This window comes from Mesoplodon densirostris, chromosome 4 (assembly GCF_025265405.1).
Source record: "Mesoplodon densirostris isolate mMesDen1 chromosome 4, mMesDen1 primary haplotype, whole genome shotgun sequence".
Taxonomy (NCBI): Eukaryota; Metazoa; Chordata; class Mammalia; order Artiodactyla; family Ziphiidae; genus Mesoplodon; species Mesoplodon densirostris.
This window is the reverse complement of record NC_082664.1, coordinates 155,601,276-155,620,248: the sequence shown is the minus strand read 5'-3', so window position 1 is coordinate 155,620,248 and position 18,973 is coordinate 155,601,276. Positions and strand designations below refer to the sequence as shown.

Below are 18,973 nucleotides of genomic sequence, written 5' to 3'. Positions count from 1 at the left end.
CAACTAAATAAAACTGCTTTCTTTTGGAAGTTTATTTTGGTTAAAATAGTTGAAGACAGACTACAACAGTACATTGTACAAAAGGAGATAACTTAGTCCTGGCATCCTGACATCCTTAAGCTTTCACCAGCTAACTCTTCACATGCAGTGAAACCAAAGTTCCCTGTTGCACAAGAGAGTAAGGTTTTTCTCCATCAAAAACAACGTATCACATAAATATATCCTTCCAGCCCTGCAAGTCTGAAGCAACCAAAACTCCATAAATGAGAAACCACTGCCTGCTCAAAATATCTGTAATATTATGCAGCAATAAAAATCCCCCACACCTGGACAGTTATCGGGTAACCACAGCTTTCAGCAAAGCAACAAGTGCTTGAGTTATTCCACTGTCATGTTCAGTTTACAGATCACGACTCCAATTCTGTGAAACCAAACCAGGAAGAAGTCGAGCCAAAGTGCTTCAGCTGCGACGGACACTATCTCCTGTCCTTTTTACCAGCTTTCCTCTTTCCCGAGAGCAGGTGCTTGGGTTTCAGGTCAAACACATGTCTGTCTGCCTCCCCTTTCCTCCCCAAGCGATTCATCTTCTTCTGAGCGTTCTTCATCATGGTCTTGGCTTTCTTCACCATCTATGAAGGAGAAGAAAAACACGTCAGCTGTGGAAAACCTAATTTCCAAGCAAATTTCCATTACCTGTTAACACTCTGAACGGTCCGGATCTGTGCTGTGAAGAGAAACCCTGGTGAGTCTCACTCACACCATGTTCCCGTGGATCCACCACAGTACCTGCAGGAGCTCAACCAGTATCTGCTAGATGGAAACTACCCAGACAAGTCTCGTACCTACAGGGACCAGATACACTCAGACCTGGACTTCCTCTCAGACACACAGGGACACTGAGATTCCAGCCCATGAAACTACTCACATCTGATTGACAAGTGTCAATGCTCGTGTTAAATCCAGATTACCAGATGGAGACGGCATGGTGGAATGGGAAACTCGGGCTCCCAAAAGGGAGACTACTTGTAAGTTTATACACAAACTTTCTCATCTGAATTTTCAAAATGCTAAAACTAATCATTTTTGTGTTTATTTTTTAAAAAAGTTTCAGCAAAAGAGACAGTATACATCCAAAGTGTCTTTCCCAAAAGACTCCCAAACAGCTCTCTATGGGCTGGCTCCCCACATGGGCCTGTGGTGGGTGAAGGCCCCATGTCCAGGTTCTAAGCAGGACCGCTTCCTAGCACAGCCCTGAGCGGCTAGGACAGAGGCTCAGGCCGTGGTGCTATTACCACACCCTGCTCTGTCCACCCCAACAAGGAACACATGCACTGAGGGCGAAGGTCCAGGGACACCCAGCTGTGCCAGGTCCAAGCCCGCCTCTCGGGGTATAGCACACAGCCAACGCCCACTCCCCCATCCCCACCCCGCAGTCCTTGCAGATTCAAGTGTGTGCCCTGAACCCTCATGCAATCAACAATAGAAGCTACCATTTTATTAATTACACCTTACAAGGACTAACCTTGACGTCCCGGAGACCAGAGACATCACGTGGGGTCCGAGAGCAACTGCGAATCCGGGCCACAGATGTGGGTGGGACAGAGTCTTCCCGCTTCCTTTTCCTTGTGACGCTCCGAGACCTTCTGGCCTGGACCACATAATGGGCCTGAAACACACAGAAAGCAAATTTCAGTGCCTCAGGGTCCCAGCCTTAGTGACAAACATGAAATTATTCCAACGAGGGGAGAAGGCACATGGAGAGGTTTTTAGAACTATCGCCAAATAAGTTAAATACATTTAAAATACAGTTAGGGCTTCCCTGGTGGTGCAGTGGTTGAGAGTCCGCCTGCCAATGCAGGGGACACAGGTTCGTGCCCTGGTCCGGGAAGATCCCACATGCCACGGAGTGGCTGGGCCCGTGAGCCATGGCCGCTGAGCCTGCGCGTCCAGAGCCTGTGCTCCACAATGGGAGAGACCACAACAGTGAGAGGCCCGCGAACCGCAAAAAAAAAAAAAAAAAAAAAAAAACACATAGTTAACTTCACATTAATTATTGGTCAAACACTCTTGTTTTTTTTTTTGGTTGCATTGGGTCTTTGTTGCTGCGCACAGGCTTTCTCTAGTTGCCATGAGCGGGGGCTACTCTTCGTTGTGGCGCACAGGCTTTTCATTACGGTGGCTTCTCTTGTTGCGAAGCATGGGCTCTGGGCACGTGGGCTTCAGTAGTTGTGGCACGCGGGCTCTAGAGCACAGGCTCAGTAGTTGCAGCACACGGGCTTAGTTGCTCCGCGGCATGTGGGATCTTCCCGGACCAGGGCTCGAACCTGTGTCCCCTGCATTGGCAGGCGGATTCTTAACCACTGCGCCAACAGGGAAGTCCCAAATACTCCTTTTCACTTCCACAGCTGCTTTAAGTTACAGAGCTGATTTTAACTCTATTTAAAAAACTTTACTTAGAGCTGCCTGTCCAGCCACATTAGCAGCACAATTTATGTAAAGAGCTGTCTCTCCTTCATGCCCCCCTTCCGGGATCATCCGCCTGAACACAGTGACGGCCGCCTGAAAGCTCAGCCTTGTGGGTGCTGAGATCCAGCTCTGCAAGCCAGCAGCTTGGCACCCGGCCCGTGGCGCCCTCATGTTACTGTTTTGAAATAAGATGACACAATGATGTGAGAGGCAGGTACCCTAGAGCCCAGCACCTGATAAACAATCCAAAGTCAGAAGCCATATGTGAACATTAAAATAACACCCCATGTGAGCAGGATACGCTCATGCACTGCTGATACATTTTGATTTTGCTGATCAAAATCTGAATTAGTCTAACACAATGTCATCCTTTGTTTCGGTAATTCCACTTCTTAGAATCTGTTTTGAAAAAACAATCCAGAACATGAAGACGTTCTTTCACACAAAGATGTGCATTCCCCAGAGTAATTCATCAAGCAAGAAAAACTGGGATCCTGAAAAAGGTATCTGAAATGCTTTCTAACCTCTGGGCTCCGAGGAACAGCTCTGAGCTATTTACAGCCTACATAACTCTCATGCCAAGAAACTCAAGACCACCTCACGTTTACCTGGTGTCTAAACTGAAGCTCTACGTGAAGACATCAGTCACCAAAATCGAAGTTGCAGCTCAAGTACTAAAAATTGCACAAAACAACGTAATTCTCAGCACAAACCCCGGAAGTGCTAACTCCTCTGTAACCCGCTCCTGCCCTGGTTCCCAGGACGGCGCCGCCCCACCCATGGCTCTGAGGCCATCTGCACTCACGTTGTCTTTGTTGTCCATGTCGACACCGAGACTGCGCATCTCATCCTCCAAGACCTTCCGCTGAACCTGAAGACGGAAACGGACATTGTTTTAAGCAAAATTAGTTTGATAAAATGTTTAAAAAAAAATTTCAAGGGAAACCGTACCTTTTACAATGATCCATGATACACCTATTTTAAAAATTCTTTTACTTGGGCTCATGTGTATGTTTTTGTACAACTCATTAAACAACATGAAAATTAACATTTCCTGGGCAATTTTTCTGAGCAGGACGATGTACAGTTGCCCCTGGATTCCGCTCAGCTCCCCGGGGATTCCCACATGCAGACCCCAGAGGCCAGCATCTCCTCCCAAGCACACGGAGCCCCATGATGGGGGGGATACAGCGATGGCCACGTCTGTCAAGAGACAGTCATTCGCCACCACACAGAAACAGTATTTCAAACACATGAGTATCCTCCATGGAGAGGTGCCTAGCATCCGACATTTTCCCTCCTGTCCCATCTTACTCTAACTGCCCTGTGCACCATCCTCTTTCCCTGGGGAGCTGTGCCCCCAGACAAGAGCACGGAGCAGGAGGAAGATGCTAAGAAGACAGACCTGAGAACTAGAAGGACCCTGACACCATCTGATCCACCTGTGCCTCAGTATGAACTTCCCCGTCCTAACCAGTCACAGGGCCCAGTTAAATCACCTTTGGCCCTAAGTTAGATTGGGTTAGTTTTTCTGTAAATTGTAAAAGATAACTCCTAATAAAGAATTAAAGAATAAGAATGTGTTAATTGAGGACTTTACCTCTACAAATTTATGCGTAACTCACAATCTCCATTTGTACAGCTACAAAGGGGTTGAATCCAACAGTGAAAGTCACCAAGAAGGGGTATAATACTCAGAATAGATCAACACTCACTCAACCTCAAAAGTCAACTTATACCAACAAAACAAAGTGAAGCAGTTTAGCAGGGACCATACAAGACTCCAATACACAAAGAAATAGGTGACGCTCTTGGACACGACACGACACTTGCCTTCTTGGCGGTCCGAGGCATCCTGGGTCCCTGTGTGTCCTTCTCTCTGGACTGCAGAATCTTCAACTTCTTTTTTTCCCTAATCTGTTTTGCCAGCTGTTGGATTTCCGCCATTTCTTCATCTTCAGTTTCAGATTCACTGTCATACACTCCAGCAGCTGTTCTTAGCTCTTCTTCTTTTTCTAACTCTCCCAATTTCTTTTTAAAAAGTCATAATTAAACAAAGCCAACAATGAGAAACTCATAAACAAGTGTAACAATCTTTATAGAAACCAGGTTTCCCCTAAGCCTTTTGGGGTATGATGAACACCTGGGTCCAGACTCACGTGGGCCTCACCCTCTGTGCCAGGGCTCACCTCCCCACAAACAGGCTCCGTGCGGAGATGAGCACAAAGACTAAGCCGACAGCCAAAGACTATTCTGTGCCACTTCTTTTCCTTCTTTAGAAACAACCACTCCCAACTCTGAGGTTAAAACATGTAAAATGTTCCCCTTGCTCCCAGCAGGTACATGAAAGACCCTCCATTCTTGAAGAACTGAGAACATCAATCTGAACTGGCCTTGAACCACGACAGCCTGTGTATCCATCCCAAAGCCGTCCCAAACACAAGCTCGTTGGCCATACAGTTAATAAAATTTTTAAATACATATAACGAATAAACCTCGACAGGAACCCGAGTCAGAGGTACCCCTATCCGTACTAGCATGAAAAGGCATAGGGAGGGAGGTTGGACGGGAAGGCCAGGTCAGGCCATCTGAGCCCAGACTACGGAAGGGATGCGACAAAGTAAGAGACAAAGCAAGAGGCACAACTGAAGAGATTAAGACAAGAAATATAAATTAAGGATGCCATTTGAGAACTGAGGAGTGAATAACAAGGGAAACAAGGAACATATGTTGCAAATATTTACAAAATAAAAACTTGGCTGGCAGTTCCTCAAAAAAGTGAAACATAAAATTACCTTATGACCCGGCAACTCTACTCCTAGGAATCTGCCCAAAAGTGTTGAAAACAGGCACTCAATACTTATCCATCAATGTTCATAGGAGCACTAATCACAATCCCCAAACGGTGGAAACAACCCCATGTCCATCAACGGATGAATGGATAAACAAAATGTGCTACACATATAAAACAGAATATCACTAAGCAATAAAAAGGAATGAAAGCTCTGACACATGCTACAACATGGGTGAACCTTGAAAATATTATGCTAAGTGGAATAAGATCAACATATTGTAAGACTCCATTTATATAAAATATATAAAACAGGCAAATCTAGAGAGACAGAAAAGAGATTTGTGGTCACCTGAGGCTAGGGGGAGGGGAGACTAGGAAGTGATTACTTATCGAGTACTGGGAGTTACTTTGGGGATGATGAAAAGGTTCTGCAACTACACAGAGGTAGTGGTTGCACAACACCATGAAGGTACGAGATGCTACTTAACTGTACACTTTAATCCATTAGAAAAATAAAAAACAAACTTGACTCAGGAGAAAAAGGATAGAAACTAAAGAGAACACAGGGTCTAAGAAGTTTTTGTTTTCTGTGGACATTCATATGTTAAGAAAACAGCAAACAAGAAGAGGACTGAAACAGGAGGCAGCTGTGTGTGCCGGGGCAGAACTTGGGGAAGACAAGGGGTCAGGCAGGGAGCGAGCAGCACCTGCAGCCAGAGGGGCCCACATGGGGTGGCGACGAGGGCGTCCATGCCCCGGGGACTCCCTTATGAAGTGAGGCCGCCCCTGAGACCAGCACAAGGAGCTCGGGCGGGAGGTCTAGGAGGAAGGGGAGAGTCTGCACCAGCGCCCGGTGCAGGGACATGGTGCTGCGTGTGCAGGGCCCCAGGAGGCAGGGCCCCCGGGGTCTTGGTGGGCGTAGAAGGAACGAGGGCCACGGACAGAGGTGAGTGGAAAGTTGTGTGCGTGTCTTTCGGTAGTGGTGTTAAAGAGGAATAAAAGTCACATAATTTAACTAGTGACACAAACCTGCATGATGTCAGGATCAATATAGTCGGCTATGTTATGGCCTTCCCAGATCTCAGGTATCTTATCATGTTTCTCAGATGAATTCATTATATCCCAGTACTCTAAAGGTCAAAGAACAAAAAGTTTATAGTTGGTTTTAACATCAACTACCGTGTGCCCCAAACGAGCCACCACTTACCCAAGTCCTACACCTGTGAAGACAACAGAGCACTTGTGTTCAACACTAGGTAAGCAAGGTAACGTGCTCGACCGAAGGATTGCTCCAAGCACATCCTAAGACACGTCAGTACCTCAGGATCAAGTGTCCAAAGGGATGAACGACAGATTATCAACAATATCAGCCTGGTCCAACACTTATATGCTAGGAAAGCTACAGAAATGATCACTCACAGAAAACTACCTGGAAGGAAGAAATCTCAGAGTCCTGGCAGTATGCAACCCCTCGCCTTCAAGAAATTAAATTAACAAAATGCTGGAACACTTGCACTTTCACATTTTTCACACAACTGGCATCTGAAATCAACTATCGCATTTGAGCAACTATCACATTTGAGCCCTTACTTTGAAGATCCAGAATATAATCATCTCCCATTTCCAGCTCAATGTCCCGTTCCTGCAATGAAAACACAGTTTTCATCAGCGCTATTTGACCTTCAGATCCAGAACTGCTGGGCCCCCTCCCTTCCCTGTGGAATCACCCCTTCTCCAACCGAAGAGCCAATCCTTTCAGCACCTGAGGCTCAGCGCCCATTTCTGGTGGGAAAGCTGTTTCTGCCACTGGCGGACCTGGCACCTCCACCCAGGAGGGTGTCCAGGCCCCAGGGGGTTTATGCTCCAAAGCCCTGCCCCGCACACGCTCTCCAGCGCAGGCCCATGGGGCGCTCCCATCACCTACCCGCCTCCTCTTCGGCTCCCCGAGCTCCATTCTCTTTCTGCGTGCCACGACTCCTTCAGGGATGAATGGGGGCCGCTCCTGAGAAGACATGAGTGGAAATACCTACATGAAATGCCTTGCTAAATCAAAACACAAAGATGAAAAACTACAAGCAAATTCTCCACCTGCAAGGGAAACACAAAACCACACCCAGACCAACTAAAAACCAAGATGATGTGGGGGAGAGGGGAAGGTGCAAGGCCAGTCTGGGCTAGGAAGCTGGGAAGGCTCCGTAAGCCAATTCTAAAGTTTATTTAGAAAAAGCAAATGGTAAGAGAATCAAGAAAAATTATGGATGAAGAAAGCAGTACAGGAGAAATAAAGCAGATCAATGAACAGGAGAAATTCAGACATAAGCCCAAGCACAGAAGGGAATACGATGGGAAGACACATCATCCAGCCATCAGTCCTGAGATAAACGATGAGCTGAGTAAAGACCACCACCTGCTTCCCATGAACAAGATAAAATCACAACTAAATGAAGACTTCTATTAAAAAAAAGGTAAAATTTAAAAAATTGAACCATCAGAATACAGAAGAAAAAATACCTTTGACAAAAAGAAAACAAATCTATAGAACATACAAGAGTCTGATTTCCTTAATATAAAAATTACAAATCAGTAAGAGATAACCTAAAGAAGTGAAAAAGCAAATAAGTATGTCAATACCAAGATACATATCCTGTTCCACATTACGTTCACTAACTGAAAACAATCATGTTGAATAATCACTGAGCATGACAGCCTGAAACTACAGTGTAGAAATATCACTTCTTATAATGTAATTTCCACTTTATTTTGGGGAAAAAAAGTATGGTAATGAAAAAAACTGAAAACTGGTGTAACTTTTTGAGAACAAATATGATAAAAATCATTAACAACGTCACTGACAGTGATCTTTACCTGTATTGTTAATGCCTAGACTAGCTGCCAAAAATTAGTGTTGAATGAATAAATACACAAGAAACATTAAAATAAATAAAAAGTGGGAATTTCCAAGTGGCCTAGTGGTTAGGATTCTGGGCTTTCACTGACATGCTCCTGGGTTCAATAGCCAGTCAGGGAACTGAGATCCCGCAAGCTGTGCAGCACAGCAAAAAAAAAAAAAAGAAAGAAAGAAAAAAGAAACACATCACAACAATGGAAGCGTCTTTAGTCCGTCACACTGACACAACAGGAAGCGTGCATTCTCAAACCTTCAGGAGTATAAACCTGCAAGGCATTGTTGGAGGACAATGACAGTTTCGATGCCATGCCTTAAAATTCACTCTACAGATATATTTGCGATTAAAAACAGAGATCTATGTATGAAAACGTACCCTTGAGCACTAGTTTTTAATAGCAAGAAAATGAAAAACTTGAAAGAAAATATATTCCCATGTTTAAAGTATTTTAAAAGAAGCTTATATGCCAAAATGTTTCTGGACAAATAGACAAGCCGAGAGTTACAGTAACAGCCTCTGGTGCGGGAGCAGGTTTAACCTGGCTCTTCATACTCCTCTCACCGCTTCGATTCTTCCTGACATACATGGCATAACTTTCATTCTGAGAAAGATGCGAGAACACCCAGGAAATCCACTACCGGGGAGGCAGGCGTGCGGGTCCCCACCAGCCATTGCAACCCCCTGCCTCAAGGGCCTCCACAGGCAGCTTTACCTTGTCATCTCTCCTGCTGGGAACAGCCAAATGCAGTCTGTTCAGCACCTCGTTCACTTTATTTCCTTTCATTTTGGTTTCAACTCGATGAGCCAAAAGCCTGTCACAAGCCTAAGAAGGTGAGAAAACGTGGCACCAGGTCACAGGGCACCTGGCACAGCCTCATGTTGCCTTCTGGAAGGAACCAGGAACCACAGCCCTCATAACCAGAGGACGGTCCCCAAGTTTGGAACCTGCTACGCTTTTCCCTCAGAGGTAGCATGTGATGGCTGAGTGCTGGGACCCCCAAGGTCCAAGTAAATGCCCTGGGGCAGACCTCATGCTCCGGGATGGGGGAGGGTGGGCCGGGTGCAGAGGGGACCTCTCTCTTCCTTCCCGGGTCAGGGTCAGGCCCAGCCTGAGGAAGAACCCTGAGGCAGCAGGACTAAGTGACAATGACCTGTGCCGGGAGTGTGAGCATCTCTTCACATCCCCCCATGTTCACTGGGCGGGTGGGGGGCCCCGGTAGTCATCTCTCAGGTGCAGCTACTAGCGCTCAGGGCTGTTAACACCCAGAGAGAAACATTCCTGTCAAGGAAAGGGATCAACCCTGCTTGTGAGGAAGCACTGACCTCTGTCTTCACTTTAATAACCCCTTCCTCCGTCAGGGTGCTGGTCTCCACCACAGAAAACCCTTCAGCCTGCAGATCTAGAAATATTTTCTGGGAATACAAAGGACAAATGAGAGCTGCGTTTATCCCCAGTTCCCCATGAACAAATCTTACTTCTCCTCAAATGGGTGCTATAAATGCTAATTATAATTAACGCATCTGTAGTTTTTTAACTCTTTTCAAGGACATCTCCCCAAAACAGTTATTTATTTTTCCCTAAATTCAGCTGTGGTTAAGAAAATACAGGGGCTTCCCTGGTGGCACAGTGGTTAAGAATCCACCTGCCAATGCAGGGGATACGGGTTCAAGCCCTGGTCCAGGAAGATCCCACATGCCGCGGAGCAACTAAGCCCGTGGGTCACAACTACTGAGCCTGTGCTCTAGAGTCCGTGTGCCACAACTACGGAAGCCTGTACACCTAGAGCCCATGCTCCACAACAAGAGAAGCCACTGCAACGGAAGCCCGTGCACCACAATGAAGGGTAGCCCCGACTCACCGCAACTAGAGAAAGCCCGCGCGCAGCAATGAAGACCCAACGCAGCCAAAAATAAATTAATTTTTTTAAAAAAAATAAGAAAATATACATTACGGGGAGGATCAAATCAGACTACAGCAAGCAAACCAGAGGCTCTCTGGAACATTCTGTGAGACCTACCATTCTGAAGAGAATCTTGAGAAAATTAAGATACAGATTTTCATAGAGAATATTCACAATGCTATTTTTTATAAAATACCTGGCTTCCACAGCCTAAGATAATTCCTTAGAAAACGATACAGCAACGTGTACAAATCCAGCTACGAACGAACCACCAAGACCCCAGGACAAGGGACTTCATTTGTGCCTCCACCAATGCCACCTGACACCTTGCTGCCGGCGTGACCATGTGACAACGCTCAGACACAGGTGGCCGATTCACGACAGTCAAGCTTCTCAGGAATGAGTTCTGCTCCCCCCGCTCCCGGGAAAGACCAATTATACCACCTACCAGCATGACCCACATAAGACACCACACCTGCCGCCATGTGCCTTGTGCGAGACGGGGCAGAACCTGCACTGCAGCTCCAGAGACATCAGAGTTAGCGACCGACACAGGGCAGGCCCCACGCGGTGCTGACCAGCGTTCAGAGCACCCGCAGCCCTGCTTCCCAACCCAGCGATGCAACTGTTCCCACCACTGAAACTCCATCACAGTTGGCAGTGGGGGCAGGACTTGGGTGCGTCTAACCCCAAGGGCTGAGCTTCCGGCACAACGATCACTCCTGACCTGCCCTCCCCTCCACACTCCAGTGCTCTTAGCCTGAAAAACTGAGATCACCCAATAAGTATCTGATCCTTTCAAAGAAAAGAGAATTCTCTGACATCAGCGTTTACATCATCAGTAACGTAGAGTACACGGCAGTGCCCAGGGACACCAGAATGGCTGTTTAAACACATCACGTTCTCACCAAGGATTAAGTGTCCAAACAGCACCAGAGAGAGCCGGAGACAAGAGCACAGCCCCCCTAGAGACCCTCTGCTCAGGCCAGACAAGCGCAGCGCCTCTCACACCAAACAGGGCCTTGCAAACTGTGCTGCTGGGCCTCCCAGAGTCTGACTGCGGAGGCCCAGGGTGTGCCCTGACTTATAATGCATTACCACCGAAAAGCAACGCCAACACTGCTGGTGGGGCCACGAGACAGAACCACCGGACCAGCGCGGAGCTTCTCGAAGCATTTGTCCTGAGAGATGCCTCCTGGGGACGGATACAGGGTCAAACAGCTTGAAAACCTAGGGCTAACCACATTACCTGCCACTTGGAAAATTACAGCAGACACGACACGGTCACGGCTCTGGAAGGTCTGCAGACATGCCTTTTCCCTCACTCACTCAGTCCCCAACATCTCTCCACAGAATCTGTGCAGTAGGTACTCCAGTAACACCCAAGAAACGCCTCCCACTAGACACTTCGCTGCAGGCGCTGCTCCAGAGCAGCCGGCAGCCCAGGCCCAAGGAGCTGAGGTGAACCTTGAGGTGCTTTGTTCGTTTTAAGGCCCCAATAAGAGAGGCAGCCCCTTCCGAACGAGCAGTCTCCTGAAGGCTGCTGTACCGACCACACACACAGCCAGCCCCACAGCCTCTGAGAGAGTAGGAACCAGGAAACCTCATGGTCCGTTTGCCATTAATGGGCTTTCATAAGGTCACGTCGACTCAATCAGTGAGGATATTATCTCAGCTGCAAAACGAAAACCAGACTAGCATCGCTAACATTCCTTTTCAACTCTGATCGTGCAAGACGAGATTCAGAATTAGTAGGAAATATGGAAAACATCATGGTGATTTACCTGATCGTCCTCAGAAAGTTCAGCTATTCTCTTCACGTCACATTTGTTTGCTACAATGATAAGAGGCTAGAATAAGAAAGAAAAATAACGAAATTATTACCTTCACGCTGCAGGTTACAAACTAAAACATTGGTCCCCACATTCACCTTGTTGACAAAGAGCGGCCTGATGTTCTGGAAGAGATCCAGCTGCTCCCCGAGTCCGTGCCCACACTGCTCAGACAAATCCATCACGTAGAGAACAGCGGCTCGCAGGTGAGCCAGCGCAGTGATGGCTTGCATCTCAATGGTGTTGCGATCCTCCAGAGGGTGGTCCAGGATCCCCGGAGTATCCACCACCTAAAGTCAGACTCGTTACTCCAGAGCCCACGTCTGCACAAACTGCTTGCCCAGCACAGGCCGGGGGCGCTCACAAACCCAGACCAGCTCTGACAAAGCTGGTAAAGAAAATGCAGGGCTCCCAACTGACCACGGTAAAGAGACAAGGCAGCGGGGGAAAAGGACAAATTAAATATGAAAAACGGGGGAGGGGGCTGCAGAGCTCATTGAAGAACGAACTTGCCAACGACCCTGAGAAGGACCCCTCTTTCCATTAGTGACAACACAGAAACACTGGGATAACTGCTCCCACGTGCTAGGAATGACATCACCTCTCATAACATTAAATTCAACTATGGAAACAGGCTACGTCATGCTCGTAAATGGTTTCTGATGACCGGCCCATCAGAAGCACCACCATTAGCCAAGCGCAGGCGGCTTGCTGGGAGCTGCCGCGTCCCGAGCTTGGCGGAGCTTGTCCACGGGGACATTCCCGGTGACCCCCCAGCCTTCCCTGTGACCCTGCATGCACTGGGACGTGGGCAGACACTAACTAGTCTGTGGGAATCCCCCAAATCAAACTCCAGGAACAAGGCCACGACTGTCCTGGCTTAGACAGCTCTCACCTGCCAGCGCAGATACTTGTAATCCATGTGCCCAACAAACAGAGACTTGGTGGTAAAGGCGTAGGGCTGGACGTCCACGTCTGCTCTCGTCACCTGGAACAAACCACAAGTCCTGTACCGCGTATCCTCTGATACAGAGTATCCTCTGTATTCTCTGATACAGTATCCGCGATACAGGGTAAACGCGGCACCTACGTGTTATCGAGACTAACTGCTGGGGTAGGAAAAAAACAAAAAAACCCCCACGAGATTCAACCTCATATGATTCAACTCTGACAGGAGCCAGCACCTCAGCAGGCGGACGGGCTCCTCTTCCTCAGGACCCGGGCCGCAGAGGCGGAATATGAATCAGGCATCAGGGAGCAAGGAAGGCCCAGCACCTGCAGGACACCAACCGGCTCCTCTTCTCACCCATCCTGGCCCCAGCGACGCCCGACAGAACTTCCTGTGATGACGGGAACGCTCTACACCTGCACCTCACACCGGCCCGCGAGCCACGCGGGGTCCCTGAACTCCTGAAATGTGGTCACGAGACTGAGGACTGAATTTTCTGTTGTTGTTTAATGTTAGTTAATTAAGCGGCCCGTCTTACCCCCAAGGCCTGGCTCACAAGCCCTGGAGAGGTCGGCTGAGACACTGCAGAGCTCAGCTGTCACTGGGACAAAACAAAAACCTACAAATCTGCAGGAGTGTTCTCAGTAGCAAAGAGCCACACATGTGACCATTGTTCTTTGGCACCTGGGCTGTTGCTGGTTGTGAGCTGACACTTTAAACACTGTTTCTACTCCATTCAGGTTCCTGAGCTCAGCTAAGGTGCTGCGTTACTTAAACAGTTCCTTTAGCTCTGATAATAAACTCACTAAGTAAAGGGCAACCACTTCCCACTACACAAACCAAACAGTTTACATGCAAGTTGACACAGCAACCCAGGTGACATCACCTGAGAAACACCTCTGGAGCCTGGGAAGGCCAGTTCAGCAGGCACGGTCTGCACGGTCAACAGTGACTCCCTGGCACTACTGTTCCCGGGACACGCATGTCCATGTGTTAACAGAAACGTATTTAAACGTGTCAAATGCCTTAGAAATTTGTAGGACACACAAAAAACTCAAAAATAAAATGGTCCCCATAACTGCAATATCCATCCAGGTTCAGGGTCGATCCTCGAGGATGGGAGGAACAACGTTTTGAGCCCAGGGCAGTGCCTACTAGAGGAATGACTGCAGCCGCCCTCACCCCAAGCAGTAAGGTTCTTGGTCACCGCGCCGTCAGGCGGACCAACCTTATTGATGAAGCTGGACTTGCCGACATTCGGGTACCCACACAGAAGCAGGGTCCTTGTATTCGGGTCAATGGTCGGCAGACGGGACAGATGCTGACGCACTGTGAGAAGTTTACAGTAAACATGCTTAATTTCATAAGAAAACATAAGAAACTCAAAGCTGAAGATCTGCTCGACTTAGCTGCGCACTCCAGGACTGTGGTCACATCACCCTCACTCTAACATTTATCATGTTCCTGACGGAGAGAATACGAATGAACGGAGACGGGATCAGCTGCGGAGGCACCAGGCATCCAGGCTGTACCAGGAATCCAGCATGGATTCATTCCTATCCAACAGGTACAAGATGGGGCCCAAACCACACAACCCAGGCAACTGAGTTAAGAGAGATGATATTTGAAAGAGCATTTTCGAGCGAGTGTGTGTGCCATCACTTCCTGGCTGGGCAGCAGGCTATTTCCACGTAATGAGAAACCCTCAGGGGCCTCGTCTGCTCCAGCAACACCAGTGGGCCACCCTGATGACCTAACGGCTCACCGGAAGCACTGTTAAAGCAGCCCAGTGTTACAATCTTGTCACAAATTATTTGCAAGATGCTGGGAGGGGTGGGGGGTCCAAAACCAAATCAGTTAAAAACACTTGAAATGTAAAAATATATGCATGCAAAAAGGCAAAAAATTGTTTCAATAAAAGTCCTACTACATTAATTAAGAAATCATCCTACTGAAAAAAACTACCAGGTAAAAAAAAACTAGAGTAGGGCTTCCCTGGTGGCGCAGTGGTTGAGAATCTGCCTGCCAATGCAGGGGACACGGGTTCGAGCCCTGGTCTGGGAAGATCCCACATGCCGCGGAGCAGCTAGCCTCGTGAGCCACAATTACTGAGCCTGTGCGTCTGGAGCCTGTGCTCCGCAACAAGAGAGGCCGCGATAGTGAGAGGCCCACGCACCGCGATGAGGAGTGACCCCCACTTGCCGCAACTAGAGAAAGCCCTCGTACAGAAACGAAGACCCAACACAGCCATAAATAAATAAATAAAATTAAAAAAAAAAAAAAAAAAAAAACTAGAGTAGCAGTTTGATGCTAACACGTTTTACAAAGAAATGCACCATACTGTCAGTAACTGGTAAAACTATGGGTCACTTTATTTTTATGTTTTATTACTTCCCCATGATTTATAATGTACATGCCTTACCTATTAAACTTAAAAAACATAAATTTTCTTAATAGTGCTACTAATGTGTAAGCATGTTAAGTGCTAGCTGCTTTTTCAGTAATATCTAACCTGTTAGAATTTCTTACAGGCTAGGCTGGGAGAAATAATTTGATCCTCTTATCTCTAAAGCAAAACAAAAATAAACATTTTAAAAATAACTTCTCGACAAGGATCAAGTACGTTAACAGAATGCACTAAAACCTGTTTTCGCTGATGCATAACAAGTACCTTGTTCCAAATATTCCAAACTCTGCTTCTGTCTTTTGATAATAGTACACATTCGCCCAAGGGCCGCACGTTTCAGCTGCTTGCAGCGGTAGAGAGAATCACCATATTTCATAAGCCGCACATAATCTTTAGCAACGCTGAAAGACAAAAAGAAACGTGTAAGAGTTTTCCCTCTTTTAACAGTAACTTAAAAGATACTATATTAAGAAAATACCTTACTTGTCCACTAAATTTTTGGCAATGTTTATTTGTCCTAGAGCCAACTTGTAATGATCCTTGTCATACAGAATGTTCATCAAATCAGCATAAAATGGATGAATATCCTATAACAAGAAAAACAAAGTGGTCATTTTGCTCCAGCAGTTTCTCCTCCCAATATATGAATAACACTTGAAGAATAATTTCCTAGGGAAACACATCGCACCTCTTACTCTTCCTCACCCCCCCAGGATCTTCTCCCCAGTCCTCTCTCCTGTTCAGTGACTGTTTAGTTCACAGAGAAAAATGGAGTCAGCAGGGCAGCCAGGCCCATCTCCATCTGAGCACCAGAGCCCGCCCCTCACCACTCAAGAACTGAGCTGGAGAAATTCTTCCCTGTCCCATCAACCTTACGCAATTATTGCCCCAAAACTTTAAAAGTTTTAAAACTCCCTTGAGCCCACAATCCGCCCATCTCTGCTCCTCCTCTTGGCAGACGCTTCTCAGCTCCTCAGCTCTGGAGCCACCAGTGCCCTGGCGGCCGTGCTCCCCACCCAGTGCTCTCACCCCCACAGACCAGTCCTCCTTCGAAAGTCAGTCACAGAAAGGCCAGTGAGGCCGGTCCCAGGCTCCACTGCAAAGGCCGCTACACAAGTCGCCTTGCCCCACCCACACCCTCTCCGACCCGCCTCCTGGACATTCCTGTTCCTTGAAAACACCACACTCTGGAGCCCGGGGCCTTTGCACTTGCTGTTTCTGTGCCTCAGTGCTCATTCCCCAGGTAGCGCACAGCTCTCGCTTCCTTCAGGGCTCAGCTAGCAGCCTTCCCTCGTCTCCATACCCATATGACACATGTTTTCATGTTTATTATCTCTTCCCCCCACTGGGGCTTTAAAAATGACTGCTGAACAGACACAGCAATCGTTTAATGAATAATAATCTACTCCTTTTACTCGAAAATTGTTCTCAGATAACTTCAGTTTGAAAAAAAAAAGACAACAGGAATAGAATGTTCATAAATTTGAACCCCTAATGTATATTAAAAAAAATGATACCAAGGATAAAAAAGATAAATTTTTTTTTTACAAAGAACAAAAATCTGATGTTGATTAGATCAAAGTATTTTCTGTTTGCTCACATCAGGTGTTTCCTGGTATCTTCATCTCATTCTTACTGCTTTCTTTATCCCCAGGTACTTCCTGAAGTACCCACATTTTCCCAAGAAACTACACCCTCATCCAGCCAGTAGTCACTGAGCACCTATCAAGTCCCAGAATTTTGTAACAGCAATTTCTGTCACATAAACCAATCTCTTCTCACTGCCTTAACCCACCTGCAGGACTGTTGTAGGGCAGTGGCACATTTAGGCTCTCATGCTGTACTGCTAATCCCACATCCATCACCTCCTCAACAACCCTGCAACCACGTCGCCCCACACAGGGACTCCACAGGCAGTGTCCTCTCTTGCGTCCTACAGCTAAACACACAAGCAAACTACTCTACACAGCAGAGCTCAACTTTGGGGGCTCAATGCAGAAGGCGGCTCCCCACGAGACTGTTTCTTGCCCGTGAAGAAAGTACACAGATGGTCATTAGCTGATGAAGCAACAACATCACAAACACTGCTGGGCCTCAAGCCACTGGCCCAACTTGAGGCCACAGGAAAGGGAGCCTTGGAAAGAGGGAGGAGAGGAAGCACACAAGCCGCCAGAAGCTCGGGCTTCTGAATTCAGTCCACATCTTTCAGAGCTCGGGTTGGCCCCTACAAGCCTAGAGGTTACAGAAAAAGCCCGAGCGAGGCATGCTCTGGGCCCTCGTAGATGGAGTTTGACCGGGGGAAAAAAAGATACTAAGGAATCAAAACACCTGTACTCTGTTCCCAGTTTTGCCACTCTCAGAGTAAACTTCGACAAGTCAATTATTTCCTCTTTCCTTCATTATCTCTAGACAGACCTGGTTTAACCCTGTCTGAAGGCTCATATTTACGTAATCACTTATGTTTCCCAGAATCACTTACATCCAATTTGGGGAAATCCGTCAGAATCTGTGAGAGTCTGTCATGGTAATTCTGCTGAGTAAATTTGACTTTCCTCATATAAAAATGTCTAATGCGATGGATTTTATAATGTTTATGGATAACTGTCGGAGTCTTTCGTTGAGTCTTCGACAATGTTAAGTCAATAAAGTCCTGCAATTAAATAAAGTAAGACACAGTTACACCAAAAAAGTCTACTTTCACCCACTTATTTGAAACCATCTTAAAAGACTAATATTTAACAATACGATATATTTTAAACTACAAACACATTTTCTAATTAAATCTTCAATATAAAACTTGCTCATCTTTACAGTTCCTGGCCTTTAAGAAACACTCAGCAAATGGCTGCAGAAATAAATTTTATCCTACGCTTTCTTCACGTTATCCTAATTTCCAAATACCTAAGAACCTCTAAAACGGAAGTAGCCAGACAACTCAAGCATAAATTAGAAAAAAACTTTTTTTAATGAGAAACAGTTTTACTGTTTCAGTTTGCGTATCTGTGGCTTTGAAAGTACATAAAATAACAGATAAAACTAAAACCCACTATATACAATTTCCTAAGGTAAGGTGACTAAGGCATGTAAGGTGACTACCAGAAGATATAAAAGACTTCTGCATGAATTCCCCAGTGCAAACTAGCCAAGAAGACAGGTGCCGGCAACACTGTTAGCTCCGGGAGGGACGCCGCGGTCTCGCCTCTGACCGCGACCCCTCTTCCATCTGGCAGAATCCACGAACCCTTTGGGGACAGTTCAAAACCTACCTACTTCATAAAGTTTGCCCTGACTCTCTCCTTCTTCTCTGGGGAGGACCCTAACATCTGAGGAGGGACCCTAACCCCGGCAGCCCTAATCTCTGAGGAAGGACCCCCTCACCCTCTGGGGAGACCCCTAACCCGGGGGCCCTAATCTGGAGAGAACATGGTCTAAGACGGGGGCCTGGCGGAGGAGGCGACCCCTCTCAGCCCAGCGTTACAAACCGGACCCTCGATTCCCATGACCCGGCAGAGAAAAGTGTGGGCGGAAGGGCCCACGGGGCCGCCTACCTTGGCGGACGGCACCACAGTGATCTTCTTGAAGTTGTAGTGCGCCATGCCTGCGATCAGCCACGAGGGACGGCTGCCCGGACTTCTGCCTGGGGGTAGGAGGAACTTCCGCCAAGGTGGACGGGACTTCCGCTAGCTCGCGTCACTTCCGGGCGCTCCCTATGTCCCCC

General features: G+C 47.2%; 1 protein-coding gene across 1 annotated transcript; it reads right to left on the bottom strand.

Moving 5' to 3' along the window:
* Positions 1 to 17: 17 nt before the first annotated feature.
* Positions 18 to 18,891, bottom strand: GTPBP4 (GTP binding protein 4). The gene is made up of 17 exons (XM_060097548.1): positions 18,804 to 18,891; positions 17,735 to 17,905; positions 15,739 to 15,842; positions 15,520 to 15,656; positions 14,077 to 14,177; positions 12,795 to 12,887; positions 11,998 to 12,189; positions 11,852 to 11,917; positions 9,490 to 9,579; positions 8,879 to 8,989; positions 7,185 to 7,262; positions 6,851 to 6,902; positions 6,290 to 6,390; positions 4,300 to 4,497; positions 3,272 to 3,337; positions 1,523 to 1,666; positions 18 to 629 (listed from the first exon to the last, which is right to left on the bottom strand). The coding sequence occupies exons 1-17, from the start codon at positions 18,849 to 18,851 to the stop codon at positions 477 to 479; spliced, it is 1,905 nt and encodes a 634-aa protein (XP_059953531.1). The 5' UTR covers positions 18,852 to 18,891; the 3' UTR covers positions 18 to 476.
* Between the last annotated feature and the right edge of the window lie 82 nt (positions 18,892 to 18,973).